This window comes from Chenopodium quinoa, unplaced genomic scaffold (genome assembly GCF_001683475.1).
Source record: "Chenopodium quinoa cultivar QQ74 unplaced genomic scaffold, ASM168347v1, whole genome shotgun sequence".
In the NCBI taxonomy this organism is placed as follows: Eukaryota; Viridiplantae; Streptophyta; class Magnoliopsida; order Caryophyllales; family Amaranthaceae; genus Chenopodium; species Chenopodium quinoa.
The window spans coordinates 2,500,060-2,515,148 of NW_018745286.1; the positions used below are offsets into that span (position 1 = coordinate 2,500,060).

The 15,089-nt window shown below is 37.7% G+C and overlaps 1 protein-coding gene across 1 annotated transcript; it reads right to left on the minus strand.

Annotated features, from left to right (window-relative positions):
- Positions 1-13,035: 13,035 nt before the first annotated feature.
- Positions 13,036-13,668, minus strand: LOC110711937. Its single transcript, XM_021890373.1, has one exon. It carries the CDS (start codon positions 13,666-13,668, stop codon positions 13,036-13,038), a length of 633 nt encoding a protein of 210 aa, XP_021746065.1.
- Positions 13,669-15,089: the final 1,421 nt, after the last annotated feature.

The window sequence follows — 15,089 nt, forward strand, 5'->3', positions numbered from 1 at the left end:
TAGATGCACAAGGAAGCCTCAATAGTCGTTACAGTCATTAAAAGAGCAAGTCAAGTGTTTTAAGACGCATTTTCAACCTAAATGGCCCGAATAAGGCCTATATCACTACTTGTATGCCTATTTTCTATACTTCTTATCAAATCAACTCATTCATTATTTTAACATGTCATTATTACATAGTGAGAGGCAGCTAAGGCTTGAAATCACATTAAAAGAGCAATTGAATGGTTTTAGGACGTTTCATTCAAAATGGCCGAAATAAGGCCTATATCACTACTTGTATGCCTATTTTCTATATTTTTAATCAAATTAGCTCATTATTCCTCTTAACATGTCATTATTACCTAGTTAGAGGAAGCTAAGGCTTGAAATCACATTAAAAGAGCAAGTTAAGTGTTTTAAGACGCATTTTCAATCTAAATGGCCCGAATAAGGCCTATATCACTACTTGTATGCCCAATTTCAACATTTTTAATCAAATTAGCTCATTCATTCTTTTAATATGTCATTATTACCTAGTTAGAGGAAGTCTTCTTATGTATACCAAATGGGGATGTTTTACAGTTCCAGTGTGATGATGGGAAGTTCGCCGAGGTTTGACATGTATGGGAATGAATTTGGACTCGGAAAAGCTATAGCTCTTCGAAGTGGGTATGCAAATAAGTTTGTTGGAAAGGTGAATTCTTATGAAGGATATGAGGGTGGAGGAAGCTTGGACTTGGAAATATGTTTGCCTCCGGATTCGATGAAGGCTCTTGAATCAGATGAGGAATTTATGAATGTTGTCTCTTCGCCTAGTATAGATTATGGCACAATCTAATTTTCCTATTCAACCAATTTGTAATTTTCATATGTATCAAAATAAAAAGTAAAAAGAAGCTAAGCAAAACAATATGCAAATGCTTTGCGATTTTATGCTAATCTATGAAATTCCGTTACTTTTTACAATGTTAACTTCAAATGCATCAGGAAAATGATCTTTGAAGACTACAATCAGTGCAATGACATACAAATGGTCTGTCAGAAATCACATAAATCTGAAAATTCTCCCAAGAAAATGTAGTATCTTATAGGCTAACGACGACTTTTGCAAACTGATCAGTGCCTAGAAAGTTTTTCAAACAACAAAACACAAAGGAAACAACATACCATAATACAACAGCAGTTGAATATTTTAAGGGTGTGATCAGGTCAAAGGCGGCAGCAGCAGCCAGCCGGCACTGCACATTGTTTGACCAACCATGGCAAAAATTGTGATCGACAGGAAGCTAAAAAAACAGGCTGCTAGCAGAGTAGCAGACTATATGTCAAAAACTTAGTTTTGATCAGCCAACAAGATGATATAAGAACTCAATTTTAAAAGAACATAAACCCTAAAATAATGAACTATATTGTTGAATATGCACAACTCGAAATTAAAGAACAGAAATTAAAGTAAACCACAAAGAACAGAAAACCCTAAATCAACGACTAACCCTAGATTGCGAAATTATTCAATAGATTATCCAGACCACGAAATAAAGAATACCTCGAAGCTGCTACAATGCAGTTGGAAAGTCAGAATGCGCTTCAATGGAGGTAAGAAAGCTCGACAGAATGCGCTTCAATGGAGGAGAGTTATGGAGAGAAAGAGAAGAGTTGCGCGGCAATGGAGGTGAGAAACCCAGAATGCGCTTCAATGGAGGACAACAGCGAAGGACGAGAGCAATGGTGAGGGTCGTATGTAGGCGAGAACGAGAGAGGAAGAATAATTGATGAAGTTGCAGTTATGGAGGCGAGAAGAACAGCAATTGGGAAAGCAGGGGATGGGGAATGCGAATGAAATAATAAAACGAAGTACTGAAGGAAGAAGGTATAAGGCGGGTTTTTTTTTTAAATTAGCCACCGGTTCGAACCGGTTCTAAAACAACTTTTCCCATTGGTTTGTGTTGAACCGGTGGCAAATCTGTGTTTTCCTCCTTTTTTTTTAACAAACACAATTAGCACCGGTTCAAACCGGTGGGAAAACTAGGATTTGGCACCGGTTTATTAGGAACCAGTGCGAAAAGTAATTATCCAAAATCAAGCCCACTATTTTTCCCACCGGTTTTTAAGAACTGGTGCGAAAAAGGGGGTGCCTTTTTCATTTTTTCTACTAGTGTTTGGAGGACCCTATTATGAAAAGAGCATTGGCGACACTCCAAGATGATACAGGATATTAAAATGCGTCTCAATAAGTATATCACTGTATATATATTTAGCCTTAAGTCCTTTTGAAAGAGCATACACAATTCAAAACTTATAAGTTTTGAAATGCTCTCATTTTGTAACTATTCTTATCTTTATAAATATTAAGTAATGTTTATATTCCATGTTTGATATTTACAGAGTTAGAAATACACAATGCTTTATATTTATGCTTGAAAAGTCATAATTTGGTTGGTTTCAAACGCCACCAACCACCCAAATTAGAGGGGCATGTGTTACACCCAAAAATCGGATTTTTGACTATTTGTTTGACTTTCTTGACCTGGACCAAGTTAAGAGGTTTCCAAAGTTAGTAAAAGGTCTTTGGGCTAATTTGATCAAAAACATATTAGCAACTGGGCTGCTGGTATTATGTAAAGGCCTAATAATATATAGGCCGGATTATGAGGCTAATAGATGATTTTAATTTTCAAAGAAGTGTTGGCGCCAAAAAGCATAACCGTACAACAGTTATGGGAGTCAGCCATAACCGCTCCATTTTGACTATAAATAGAAGTGCAAGGATTGAAATAAGGCATAAGCAAATCAATCAACAACAAGCATTTCATTTTTTTAAGCTTTCTTCTTAGCTTTCGTTGTTTCCCTTGGTTTAGTAGACAAGCGATAGTGTAGTTTATCACGTAGCATGTATTGAAGATCGTTCGTCTTTTCCAATTATATGATCATCGAGGGAACCTCTCCTTCAACATGTACAATTGTAGACCTAACTCTATCCTTTAATTAATGGATTGCATTTGTATCTTTTGTCATAAGTTTATCTACTCGTTTCTTTGAGCAATCTAACTTGTTTTACTTCTTTTGGGAAAACTTCCTTATTGTTTTGTTTTACGTTAGCAAGGTTATCAATATTTGAAACCGGTAACTCGAGGGGCAGCCCCCTAATACAATAGAACATGATAGAATAGTTAACTTGTTGGTAAAGAACAATATTTACCTCAACAAGAGTAGAATTGATGATGTAATCGTCAAACAATTAGCAATCCCTGCAAATTCAACCAATATAATAAAAATTAATTTCATGAAAATAATAAAATTAAACTCGAAAAATAGATGACTACTTGAGCAAATAGATGATTATTACTTGACTAATGGCATAACAACTGGCATTACAGTTCATAATTAGACAAAATAATAAAATTTATTTTGAAAGATAGAAGAGGTTAGTAAACTTAATGAAAAATTATAAATACTAAGGAATGAAGATAATAATGTATAGAGAGAATTGTGTAGGAAAAAAATAAAAGAGAAACGTAAAATATTGAGGAAATAGATTGGGTTTTTTTTTTTTTTTTTTTTTTTTTTTGAAATTAGTAGGGATGAAAAACTGATGTTCAGTATGGTTATTTTTTTTAGTTTTTTTTAATTTTTTTTTTAAATGGTTACTGTAGGTAGGGGTGTACAAAAATTGGCCCGGACCTGAAACCGGACCTGAACCGACCTGAACCGGACCGGACCTGACCTGGACCTGTTGATTCAGGCCCGGTCCCGGTTCTTAAAAATCCAGGTTCCCGGTCCCGGTCCGGACCCGGTCCAAACCCGGGGTTTTCAGGTCCGGACCTGAAACCCGGGAAATCGTAATTAAAAAAAAAAAAAAATATCTGATTCTCTCAGAGTCTCAGCCTCCCTCAATCTCTTTCAAATGTTTAAGTTCTAACCCTAACTCCCTAAGCCCAAACTCTCAGCCTCCCTCAATCTCAACTTCTCAACGCGGCTGTCCGGCTGTCCCAACTCGCTCCGGCCACCGCCCACTGCCGACACCTCCCTCATTCTCTCAGGCGATGCACACCGATAATATCTGGTAAGTATTTGCTTATAATTTTGGTATTTTTAATTCGAAATAATAAATTAAGTGTGAGAATTTATATGTTTATTCTTGTTTCAAATTTTCAATTGCTTTTAATGATTGTTTGATGTTTGCATGTTGAATTTCTTATTTTTAGTTCATCTCTTTCGAATTTCGGTTTTTTTTTTTTTGGTTTTTTTGAGTTTAGGGTTCATAAGAATTAAGAAGTTTAGGGTTTAGGGTTCAAGTGCGAAATTTAGTTCGAAATTTTGTGTTTATTATGATTATTAAGATTAATTTAGTGCGAAAATTTGTGTGGTAGGGTGGGTTGGGGTGGGGTTATGGTGGGGTTACGGTGGTACGGTTCTGGTGTGTGGGGGTTAAGGGTTAAGGGGTGGCAGTGGGGTGGGGTGGGTTGGGTTGGGGTGGTGAGCTGGGGTTTTTGGACTTGCAGAGTTGCAGGCTGGTGTATCCAAGAAAATGAGGAAGATAGGCTGTCCATGGTAAATGTCGTACAAATTTTGGAAGGAGTCACATAAGTGGCTAATCCTCCAATTCCAAGATATCTGCAACATGTTACAGAAATCCCGGAGGTTTCTACAGCTTACCATACATGCATTGTTGAGTGATAATCAACTCGTGATAAAATGGCAGAGAATTATGTTTACCTGAAATAATAAGCCATATCATGTTGCTAAGTACAAATTTGCAAAATTAGCCAGATTTCCCTTCTGATGTTTGCTTGAGCGTACTGCTGATATGCTGTAATAGCTTATGAATATTATGTACAAGACTCGAAATTGTAATATTCCTTTTTCAAATGCAGACCTCTCTTTTATTTGAGTGAAAGTTGCAGTTTGAGTTATCTACCATAGTAAAAACGTTATCATAAAGATGTACGAGTTGTGAGTACTGCTGTACTGTACTAGTTTAATTTTTATTGTGATTAATTAGACAAGTATATCGATAATCAACCCTATTAATCTGATGTTCTGTTTTAGGTGAAATTTTATTCGTGTAGGATTAAGTTAAGCTACACAAATTAACATATGACTAAAGCACGTATGTATAATTCCTTGTCTTGAATAGTGTGGATTTATGACTTGAACAAACATACTGTATGTATAATTCCTCCATTAATTTTCTACTGCAACATCTTTTTCCATGAATAATGTATCTAAATTTGAATATAGTAGTATGTTTTTTCTTGTTTTAAATGCAGTCGTTGAAATTTGCAAAGACTGAAATAGAGATTGGCTTGAGAATAAAAGCAAAGAAGCTACAAGGTAGCTGAAATGAAAAGGATGTATGTTAGAGAGAGACTTGATACAAAGACAAAATTATATTCAACTTAAGGTTGCAGAAACCAAACAATAATATCCTCCAATTTGAAAATTCTTCCTATTTAGCTGATCAAATTCTTATTTTTGTTTTTATTCTTGCAGGGAGTGAAGGAAGTCAAGGAACCACGGATTCTTATTCTTGCAATGTAAGTTTCTCTTAAATTTTTTTATAAAATGGTATGTGTATATAATTGTTACTTTAAAATTACTTATATTGTATATAATTATATTGTAGATGGAGAGCTCTCAATCCAAACGGTCTGCTTCTTTTTCTGAACAAACGTCACAACCACTTTCTGAAAAGGATATGGAAGAATTGCAATCTACTTTGCCTCCTGATAAGAAGCTAAAAGCGGGGCGGGAATATATATGGAACAGAAAAAGTAAGAGGAAAGCTGAGTATTGGAAATATTACTTAGAGTACGTCGAGAATGGAAAACTACGAGCTGAATGTAAGTTCTGTCCTAAAACTTTTGCTGCTGATGGTAATCTTAATGGTTCAAAAAATGTTAAAAACCATGCAGAATCATGTCTCGGTAATCCTATTAATATAGAAAAAGAAAAGGGCAAAGAAAAGCAAACTAAATTGTATTTTGATCAAGAACATGAGAGTAGTGAATTAAAGTGTGGGAGTAGGATTATTAACTTGAATGATGTTAGAGAGGCATTGATTCACATGATTATTGTTGATGAGTTACCATTTAAGCATGTGGAAAAACCCGGTTTTAGGCACTTTGTGCAAGTTGCATGTCCACAATTTCACATTCCATCTCGTGTTACCATTGCTCGTGATTGTTTAAAGTTGTATTATAGTGAAAAAGAGAAATTGAGAGAAATGTTTAAGACATGTCAAAGAATTTCTGTGACCACTGATACTTGGACTTCAATACAAAGAATTAATTATATGTGTCTTACAGCTCATTTCATTGATAATGACTGGAAATTGAATAAAAAGATCATAAATTTTTGTCCAATTTCTAGTCATAAAGGAGAGGCTATTGGAAAAGCAGTTGAGGCATGTTTAGAGTATTGGGGTATTGATGATAAACTTTTTACTGTCACTGTTGATAATGCTTCTTCAAATGATGTTGCTTGTGCACACTTGAGTAGAATGGTTAGAAGAACATGATGTATAAATGATGGAAAAAATCTTCATGTTAGATGCATTGCTCATATCATTAATTTAATTGTGTGGGATGGTATTAGAGAACATGGTGTGTGCATTGATAGAGTTAGAAATGCTGTGAAATATGTTAAGAATTCCCCTGCAAGAATACTTAGATTCAAAGATCTTGTGCAAAAAGCAAACATAGATTCAAAATCTTCTTTATCCTTTGATGTCCCCACTCGTTGGAACTCCACATACATAATGTTGGAAACGGCTTTGAAGTTTCGACGTGTTTTTAGTGGGTTATCTCTTCCTGATGGAGAGGATTTGAATGACAATGAAAGGCCTCCCGAACCCGAAGATTGGGAAAAAGTGGAGAGGTTGGTTTTGTTTCTAGGGGGGTTTTATCTGTTAACTAAACGAATTTCTGGTTCCCATTATGTGACAGCTAATAAAGGTTTAGGAGAAATTGCTTCTATGTATGATATGTTGAATAATTGGGAACAAAGTGAGGACTTGAATTTTCAAGCCATGGCCATTGCAATGAAAAAAAAGTTTGATAAGTATTGGGGGGATGTGGATAAGATGAATAAGTTCATTTATGTTGCTCTTCTTCTCGACCCTCACTCTAAGATGGTCATTGTTGAATTGACACTAACGGATATGCATGGACCGGAAAAGGGTACAAAACTTGCTAATGATGTGAAGGAGTTCGCTTACTCTTTATTTGAGGAATATAGAAAAATGTATGCTACTTCTAATATTCCAGATTGTGGAGATAATATGTCAATGGATATTGATAATAGTAAAGGAGTGGGTTCCGATTATGTGAGGAAACTAAAAGAAAGAGCAAAACGATTGAAGGGGACAAGTGGGTATGCGATAAGTGAGTTGGATAGGTACTTAAATGATCAATTAGGGCCGGAGGAGGAAGAACAAGATGCATTGACATGGTGGGGTAAGAATGGTCAGCGTTATGTGATTCTTAATCGCATGGCACGTGACATACTAGCCATCCCATTGTCGACCGTTGCATCGGAATCTGCTTTTAGTACGGGAGGTCGTACTCTAGATCCATTTCGGAGTTCTTTAACTCCTAAGGTAATGCATCGTTATCTTTTTATTTTATAAAATCAAGTTTGTTTATATCTTAATATGACTTTGTTTATACATATTTGTGTAATATTTTTGTATTGAAGATGGTTCAAGCGTTACTTTGCACACAAGATTGGCTTAGAGCTAAGGAAGTGCCAATTGTTGATGTGGAAGAAAATTTGAAAGAGTTAGAGGAAATAGAGAAAGGTAGTAATAATTTTATGTATTTGAAATTTTGTTACACCAAATTTATTATTTCATTGTTATCAATCATTAATATATTCTATATTGTATTTTATTTAGAGGTGCAACGTGGTGAATCTAACGATGTAGACGATGAAGTTGTTTTCGTGGACTCATTAGTGTGAATCACGCGATCAAAGGGAAAACAACTCGTTGGAGAATTTATGTATTCCTAGTACTTGAGAGTTGAGACTTAAGAGAATTTATGTAATTTTATGAGTTTTCGTGGACTTATTTGTATTTTCGGTGGACTCATTTGTATTTTTGGTGTTTGAGAATCGGGACTTTATAGACTTTATGTAGTTTTGTAATTGATAATTTTGGTTTGTATGTAATTATTAAATTATGCAACAGGTCTAAAAATCACAAAACAGGTCCATATGCAGGTCCATATGCAGGTCCAACAGGTTTTGTATTTAAAAAAAAAAAACGAAAAAGACACAAAACAGGTCCATTCAGGTCCAAACCCGGACCGGACCTGATTTTTCAGGTCTGGCCCGGAACCGAACCTGTTAATTCAGGTCCGGTCCCCGGTCCTCATAATTACCCAATTCAGGTCCCCGGTCCAAACAGGTCCGGTCCGGTTTTGGACCGGTGTACACCCCTACCTGTAGGTAGTGCATATTGTTTGAAGTTCTTGATATAAAAAAAAGAGTGTTGGAAGTTCTTGATATAAAAACAAGAGAGAGAGAAAACAAAAAGAGGGAAAAGTGTCCCACATTGGTTGAGGGAGAGTGTTTTTCCTTGTTTATAACTATAATACTTTAGTACTACTTAGTTGAGTAAGTGGGAGGTGGGTGTTATACCACACACATGCACGCACGCCGAGCCGAATGGGCTCGTGCCTCGAGACTTGGGGAATGCGATGCGCGAGCGTGGGTGGGCTGTGGGCCCTCTATATTTTTGGAGAAATTTTATTTCCTTTCTTTGTTGATAGAATATTCCTAAGCATTTAATTCAGTTTTGACTGTTTGGATTTTCTGACTTTTGGAAATTTGTTCAGCCATTATTTCCTAGATTATAGCTTCCTGTTACACTCCCTTAATTGACAGAGATAATCTGGACGTTTTTGGCTGAGCAGATTCCTTCTTTTCTGCTAGTCGTTTGCTCCCTTCTCCCTATATATACTCGATTCATCTTTAACCATAAACACAACAACAATCATGTTCCCTCTTCTCTAAAAATTCTAAACATAGGTATTATTCTTTCTGTTTTCTGGGCAAGTGTTTTGAATTCCAGTCGGTTTTGTGAGTGAACATAAATTCCGGCGCCGTGCTTATCCCGGAGGGCTACCGCTTCACGTCTACTGCACCGAAAGGTGGCGCGGAAGCGTCTTTTAGGTCAGTGGTTCGCCACGACACGGTCAGTTTTGGTTCACGCAACATCGAGATAAATAATTGCTATTTTATTGCTTATAATATAACACATACATGGCTAGGGCATAATTAGGGATTAGAAACTATACGTTCAACATGGGTAGTTTGATTGATTTTTTTTTTTTTGTTAAATAATTTTGTTCCTAATTCTTTTTCTTTTTCTTTTTTTTTTTTTTGAAAGCAAGCGAAGTCACATGTCATTAATTAACGGACAAATTGTCCATGAGTACATAAGGCATTACTATATCCAGACAATGGTTTATCCATACTTGTTCATAGCTGAGAGGGACAATACGTGCTAGATGGTGAACAACAAAATTCCCATCTCTTTTTACATGTGACCAAGAAATGAATGAAAAATAAGAACTAACATCAAGAACATCTTCCAGAAGCAAGTCCAAGTTTGAGAAGTAAATGGCAGCATTCGAAAGTCTTTTTATAAGCCCTTGACAATCGGATTCCAAGATTACTTCTTTAATCCCCTACTTCTTGGCTAAGCATGCTGCAAATAAGATTGCCTTGCATTCGGCAAGTTCAGGATCCCAGTTGCCCCTCATTCTTCTCGTGCCTGCAAAAAGAACTTCACCCGAATGGTTACGAGCGACCGCCCCTAGCCTAATCCAGCCTTCATCACAAGTAGAAGCATCACAGTTCACTTTGATGCATCCATAGGGGAGAACCCAGGTAGCAAGACTTTTTGGCTTTCCAGGGATCTTACAACCATAAATACGTTAAGCATACTTGTCATAATCCTCTACCTTCTGATGCATTCGAGAAATAACGACCACATGGGGTGTATCAATGTTATTAAAAATCAAATCATTGTGCCTCTTCCAAATGAGCCATAGGAGAGCAGCTCCTTTCTGTTGCAGCTTCATGTTTGCCTTACCCCATGCCTCGAGCACATCCTTGAAATCGGTAAAAAGCTCTCCCCACACCAGCATTTTGCATGATGCTTCCACCCACAAATCGCAAACTGCAAGACAGGTGAATAAGGCATGCCTCAAAGTCTCTCTGGTCCATTCTTGCACCATGGGCAGGTATCATCTTTCGTCATATGACGAGATTTCAACAAGGATCTAACAGGTAAAGTTTGAGCGCAAGTACGGCATAGCATATGACGTATTTTGGGAGTGGTATCTAGTTGCCAAAGCTTTACCCACGCTTGGTGGAACATGTCGAAATTAAAACCCTTACCAAGCATGTAGGCTGTTTTAACAGTGTATTGCCCATCCTTGGAAAAGGCCCAGGTAAGGCAATCCTTGGAAGATCTAATGATGATGGGAATAGAAGGAATGCAAGACACATCTCTCGCATTGAATGTACGTTCCAGCAAGTCTTGCTTCCAGTCTATAGCTTTGAAGTCAATTAGATCACAAACTCTACTTACTTCCGGAGACATTTCAGAAGTAATTTTGCTACCCCTATCATCTGCAACCCAAGAATCTTCCCAGATATTTATGTCACTTCCATTACCAACTCTCCAGATCAGACCCTTCTCCATTAAATATTCTGCCCCGAGGATGCTCCTCCATGAATGGATGCATGACGACCCGGCTACTGCCTTTATACACTATAAGAAAAATACATTTTCATAGCGATTATGTTAACATTTCGTATCGATTGTAATTGCTTCAAAAAAAAAAAAAAAAAAAAATCCCAACGAATGGTTATTCAATACAATATCCGCCGTTGCCATAGCCTTTAGTAGTGTTTTTCGTTTTCGCTAGGGTTGTCCTTATTAATCGATACGGAAAACAACATTCAATCATGGTGATTATTGTAGCGATTGTAATCGCTACAAATATTGAACTCATTTTCTACAAAAAATAAATAAATAAATAAACACCCTACATATGATCTATACAAGATTCGAACATGCAACCTCAAGCTTTAATATTAAATGTTTATCCAAGAATCTATGACATATTTTTTGTTCTCTTTGTCAAACAAAATTTTAAAATCTAGTGTAAAAAAGGTTTTTCGTATCGATTTTTGGGTTTTAGTGACGATTGTAAACAATACGCTTTTCCATAATTTTCTAAATGTGCATAAAAATGGTGAATAAATATTATTATGTTTTATAAATGTGCGTAAAATAATACGGATTCCACTACTATTTCACAAACATATGTGCATACTATAGCGAATGTAAAATCACTACGAAATAACGCTATGTAAAGACAATTTTCTTGTAGTGATAAAATCACCACTTGGATAATATTTCATCCTCATGACTCTACTTAGAAGCGCGTTAGGCTTGGAAATCAGCCTTTAAGCTTGACGTCCTAGCATTGCATCATTGAATATAGCCATGTCGCGGAATCCAAGACCTTCCAAACACTTGGGAGAGCACAGAGAGTTCCAATTTATCCATGGACCTTCCTACCTATAGCCAAATTACCCCAACAGAACTGGTCGTCATGGCTCTAATTTCGTCGATCACACTCACAGGAATTTTGTAAACACTCATAATATACGTTGGAATTGCTAGGATGACTAATTTTATGAGTGTTTCCTTGCCGGCACGTGAGAGAAGCTTCTCCTTCCACCCTTGGAGCTTCTTCCAAATTCTCTCTTTCAGAGCTGCAAAAACATTTTTCTTCGACCTTCCGATGATGGTAGGTAAAGGTACTTACCATGATCATCTACCAATCGCATTCCTAAGAATTCAACCAACACTTTTTGCTTCAAGGGACTGACACCTTTGCTAAACGAGATCTCTGATTTTTCATAAATGATTTTCTGACCGGAAGCTGCTTCATAACTGTTGAGGATGTCAACTATCTTTGAGCATTCCTTCCGATTGGCCCTGGCAAATAGCAAACGGTCATCAGCAAAACAAAGGTGAGAGATTATGGGCCATTGCGACTAGCTTTAGCTCCATGAATCTCTTTATTTATCACAGCTTTGGATGCAGAGAAGCCCTTAAATTGCATCTGCAATCATTATGAACAAATAGGGAGAGAAGGGGTCTCCTTGTCTCAAGCCTCGGACGGTTTGATATCTCCACAAACAACCCCATTGATTATGAAAGAGTAGGAAACCGTCTTCACACAGTTCATAACCAACTTAACCCACTTGTCAGCAAATCCCAAACGCAAGAGAAGTTTTTCCAGAAAATGTCATTCTACTCTATCATATGTCTTGCTCATATCAAGTTTTAGAGCAATGGTCCCTTTGCGACAAGTACTTTTCTTTTTCATAGTATGAAATAATTCCAAAGCAATAAGAGCAGTATCAGTCTTCAATCTTCCCGGAACAAAAGCACTTTGATTTTCAGAAATTATTCCAGGTAAGATTGATTTTATAACCTCATCACCAGAGTTTTCGACGCAATTTTGTATAAAACATTACAAAGTGCAATTGGTCGAAATTCTGACATATAACAAGGAGATTTTATCTTTGGAATTAAAACAATATTAGTATGGTTTTCCTCATTCAGGGTGCACATACCTTCAAGAATGCTACGAACATGATTAGAGACATCATCTCCAATTATGTGCCAAAACTTCTGGTAAAAGATTGCATGTAATCCGTCGGGACCCGGGGCTTTACAAGGATGCATCTCACAAATTGCTTTGTAAATCTCGTCCTTGGTATACAATTTGAGAAGTTTCTCATTAATTTCGGTGGAGACAGTAGGAGCTACGGCACTGAGAACTTCCTGACATTGCATATCAGGTTGAGTTCAGGACGAGAAAAGATTTGAGTAGTAGTTGACAGCTATATCTTCGAAGTCTTCTTCGTCATAATGCCAGACCCCATTATCATCAAACAAGCCTGTTATTTCATTCTTCTTTTTCTTTGAGACGCCTTGTGGTGAAAGTACGAGGTATTTCAATCCCCATCCTTTATTTCTGTTGTTCGTGACCTTAGGTACCAATAGGCTTCCTGTTTATCTAACACCTCCTCCCTTTTCCTCTCTAACTCAGTGCAAATGCGAATATGGTCCTCCGAAATATCCTTCCTTTGCATCTCTTGAAGTTCTTTCTCCAGGGAATCAAGTTGTTCGTTGAATTTAATAAACCGCTTCCCACTCCAATTTCTCAACGAACCCAGTATCAAGCATAATCTGTCCAGCATACTTCTTCCTTCTGAGTCACTCCAAGCCGATTTGACTGTCTGTTCACAAGAGGCCTCCAACAGCCTGGCCGTTTCGAACTTAAAAGACTTCTTCCCCCTTCTCCGCTTTCGCTTAGGCCTTTTCTGTCGAATAAAGATGGGAGAGTGATCAGATTTTACCCGCACAAAGTGTTCAACTTGGAAATCCGGGAACAAATCAAACCATGCCTTGTTGGCACAGAAACAATCGAGTCTTCCCTGTACCATTTTGGCCATAGTGCGCCCCCTTTCCCACGTGAACCATTGACCTATGAAGCCCAAATCACGCAAATTACAGTCATTCAATGCTTCTAGAAAGTTGCCAATATCCCTTCTTTCATTATCAGACCCTCCCTTCTTCTCTTCCATGCTGAGAATTTCTTTGAAATCTCCCCCCAAATAAGACCGGTCCCTCTAGCTTTTCACACAAAACGCGAATCAGATTCCAGGTATTGTGCTTCTCTCCATTGGTCGGCCACTGCACCCATAGATGCTAACAAAATTCCAAGATAAATTTCCCTGCTCCACCCTCTCACATATATGATTATCAGAGTAAGAAATAAGATCAAAAGATATAATGTCTCTATTCCAATACAAGCATAATCCACCGGCCTTTCCCACACTACGAACTCCAAACGCACTGTCAAAACCTAACCTGTTTTTTAAAGCTTCAGACGCTACATTGCTGATCATTGTTTCCGAAAGAAAAACAAGGCTAAGGGCATGATAAAAGCACCACTTACGTAGTGAGCGAACTGTGTGAGGGTTGCCAATGCCTCGACATTTCCAACATAAAGCATTCATTGCTTTTCGAGGGGTTGGTTTTTGCCTACACCCTCTACCTGGTTTACCCCGTCTCCAGCCTAAGTAAGAACCACACCCTTGGTTCTTTTAGTTATGACTTCCTCTTCAACCTGCTCCAGACCTCTGTTTCGACTCCCCTCTTTCACATTGCTGCTTATGCCACTACCAATCGACTTCCCAGAATTATTATTCCTTGCTAGTCTTTTCCAACTCCCTCCTGTAGACATTCTTTCATCAACATTGCAAATTGTATGGGGAACAAAAATGGTTGGCTGCCATCTATATTGGCAGAAGAGAGAGGGTATACATTAATAGCGTTGTTGATGATACTACTTATGTTACCTCCCTCATCTGACCCCTTTTCAACATCCACACCCTCGTCTGACTCTACAATCATAGGGCTTACTTCCATTCCCTCCACTGCAGCACTTATGTCACCATCCTTCTCATATCTCCCGTCCCCCTCTACATTTAATGTTTCATGACTAGAAGCCAGACCTACTGCTCTAGTTCTGATAACACTTTTTGAACTCCCTGCACTTGCTCAATCATTAATTGCGCTTCTCTCGCCTTAGGTGTTTGGTCAGCCCGGTTCTCCTCTTTTTTGTCCTTCTCCTTCCCGAATAGGAGTTTTCTGGCTACTCTTGGGGGTCCTAGTTTAATGGCACCAGGATCATCACAGTTTAGAGTCTTTGAGAAGGTCCCCGACTTGAGGCTTTCTCTCCACTTTTTCTCCTTTTCCCTTTCAGCTAGACTTATTCTTGTCCGTTTCCTCGGAGTTGCACGAAGCCACGGTCCATATTGGAAGACAAGGCCTTCTTCTTGATCATCAGTGTTCTCCTTAAATTGACAATCCCTATCAGTGTGATCAACTCTCCCATAAAAGAAGCAAAAGTCTGCCAATCTCTCGTATTTCATGTCTATCCATTTCGAGAACGTGTACCTGTCGCAAGCAATAGGCCTCTCCGTAAAGGCTTACGAATATC

Excerpts from the sequence above, each read along its gene's own strand:
- LOC110711937 (XM_021890373.1), bottom strand. The coding sequence starts at position 13,668 with ATGGAAGAGAAGAAGGGAGGGTCTGATAATGAAAGAAGGGATATTGGC.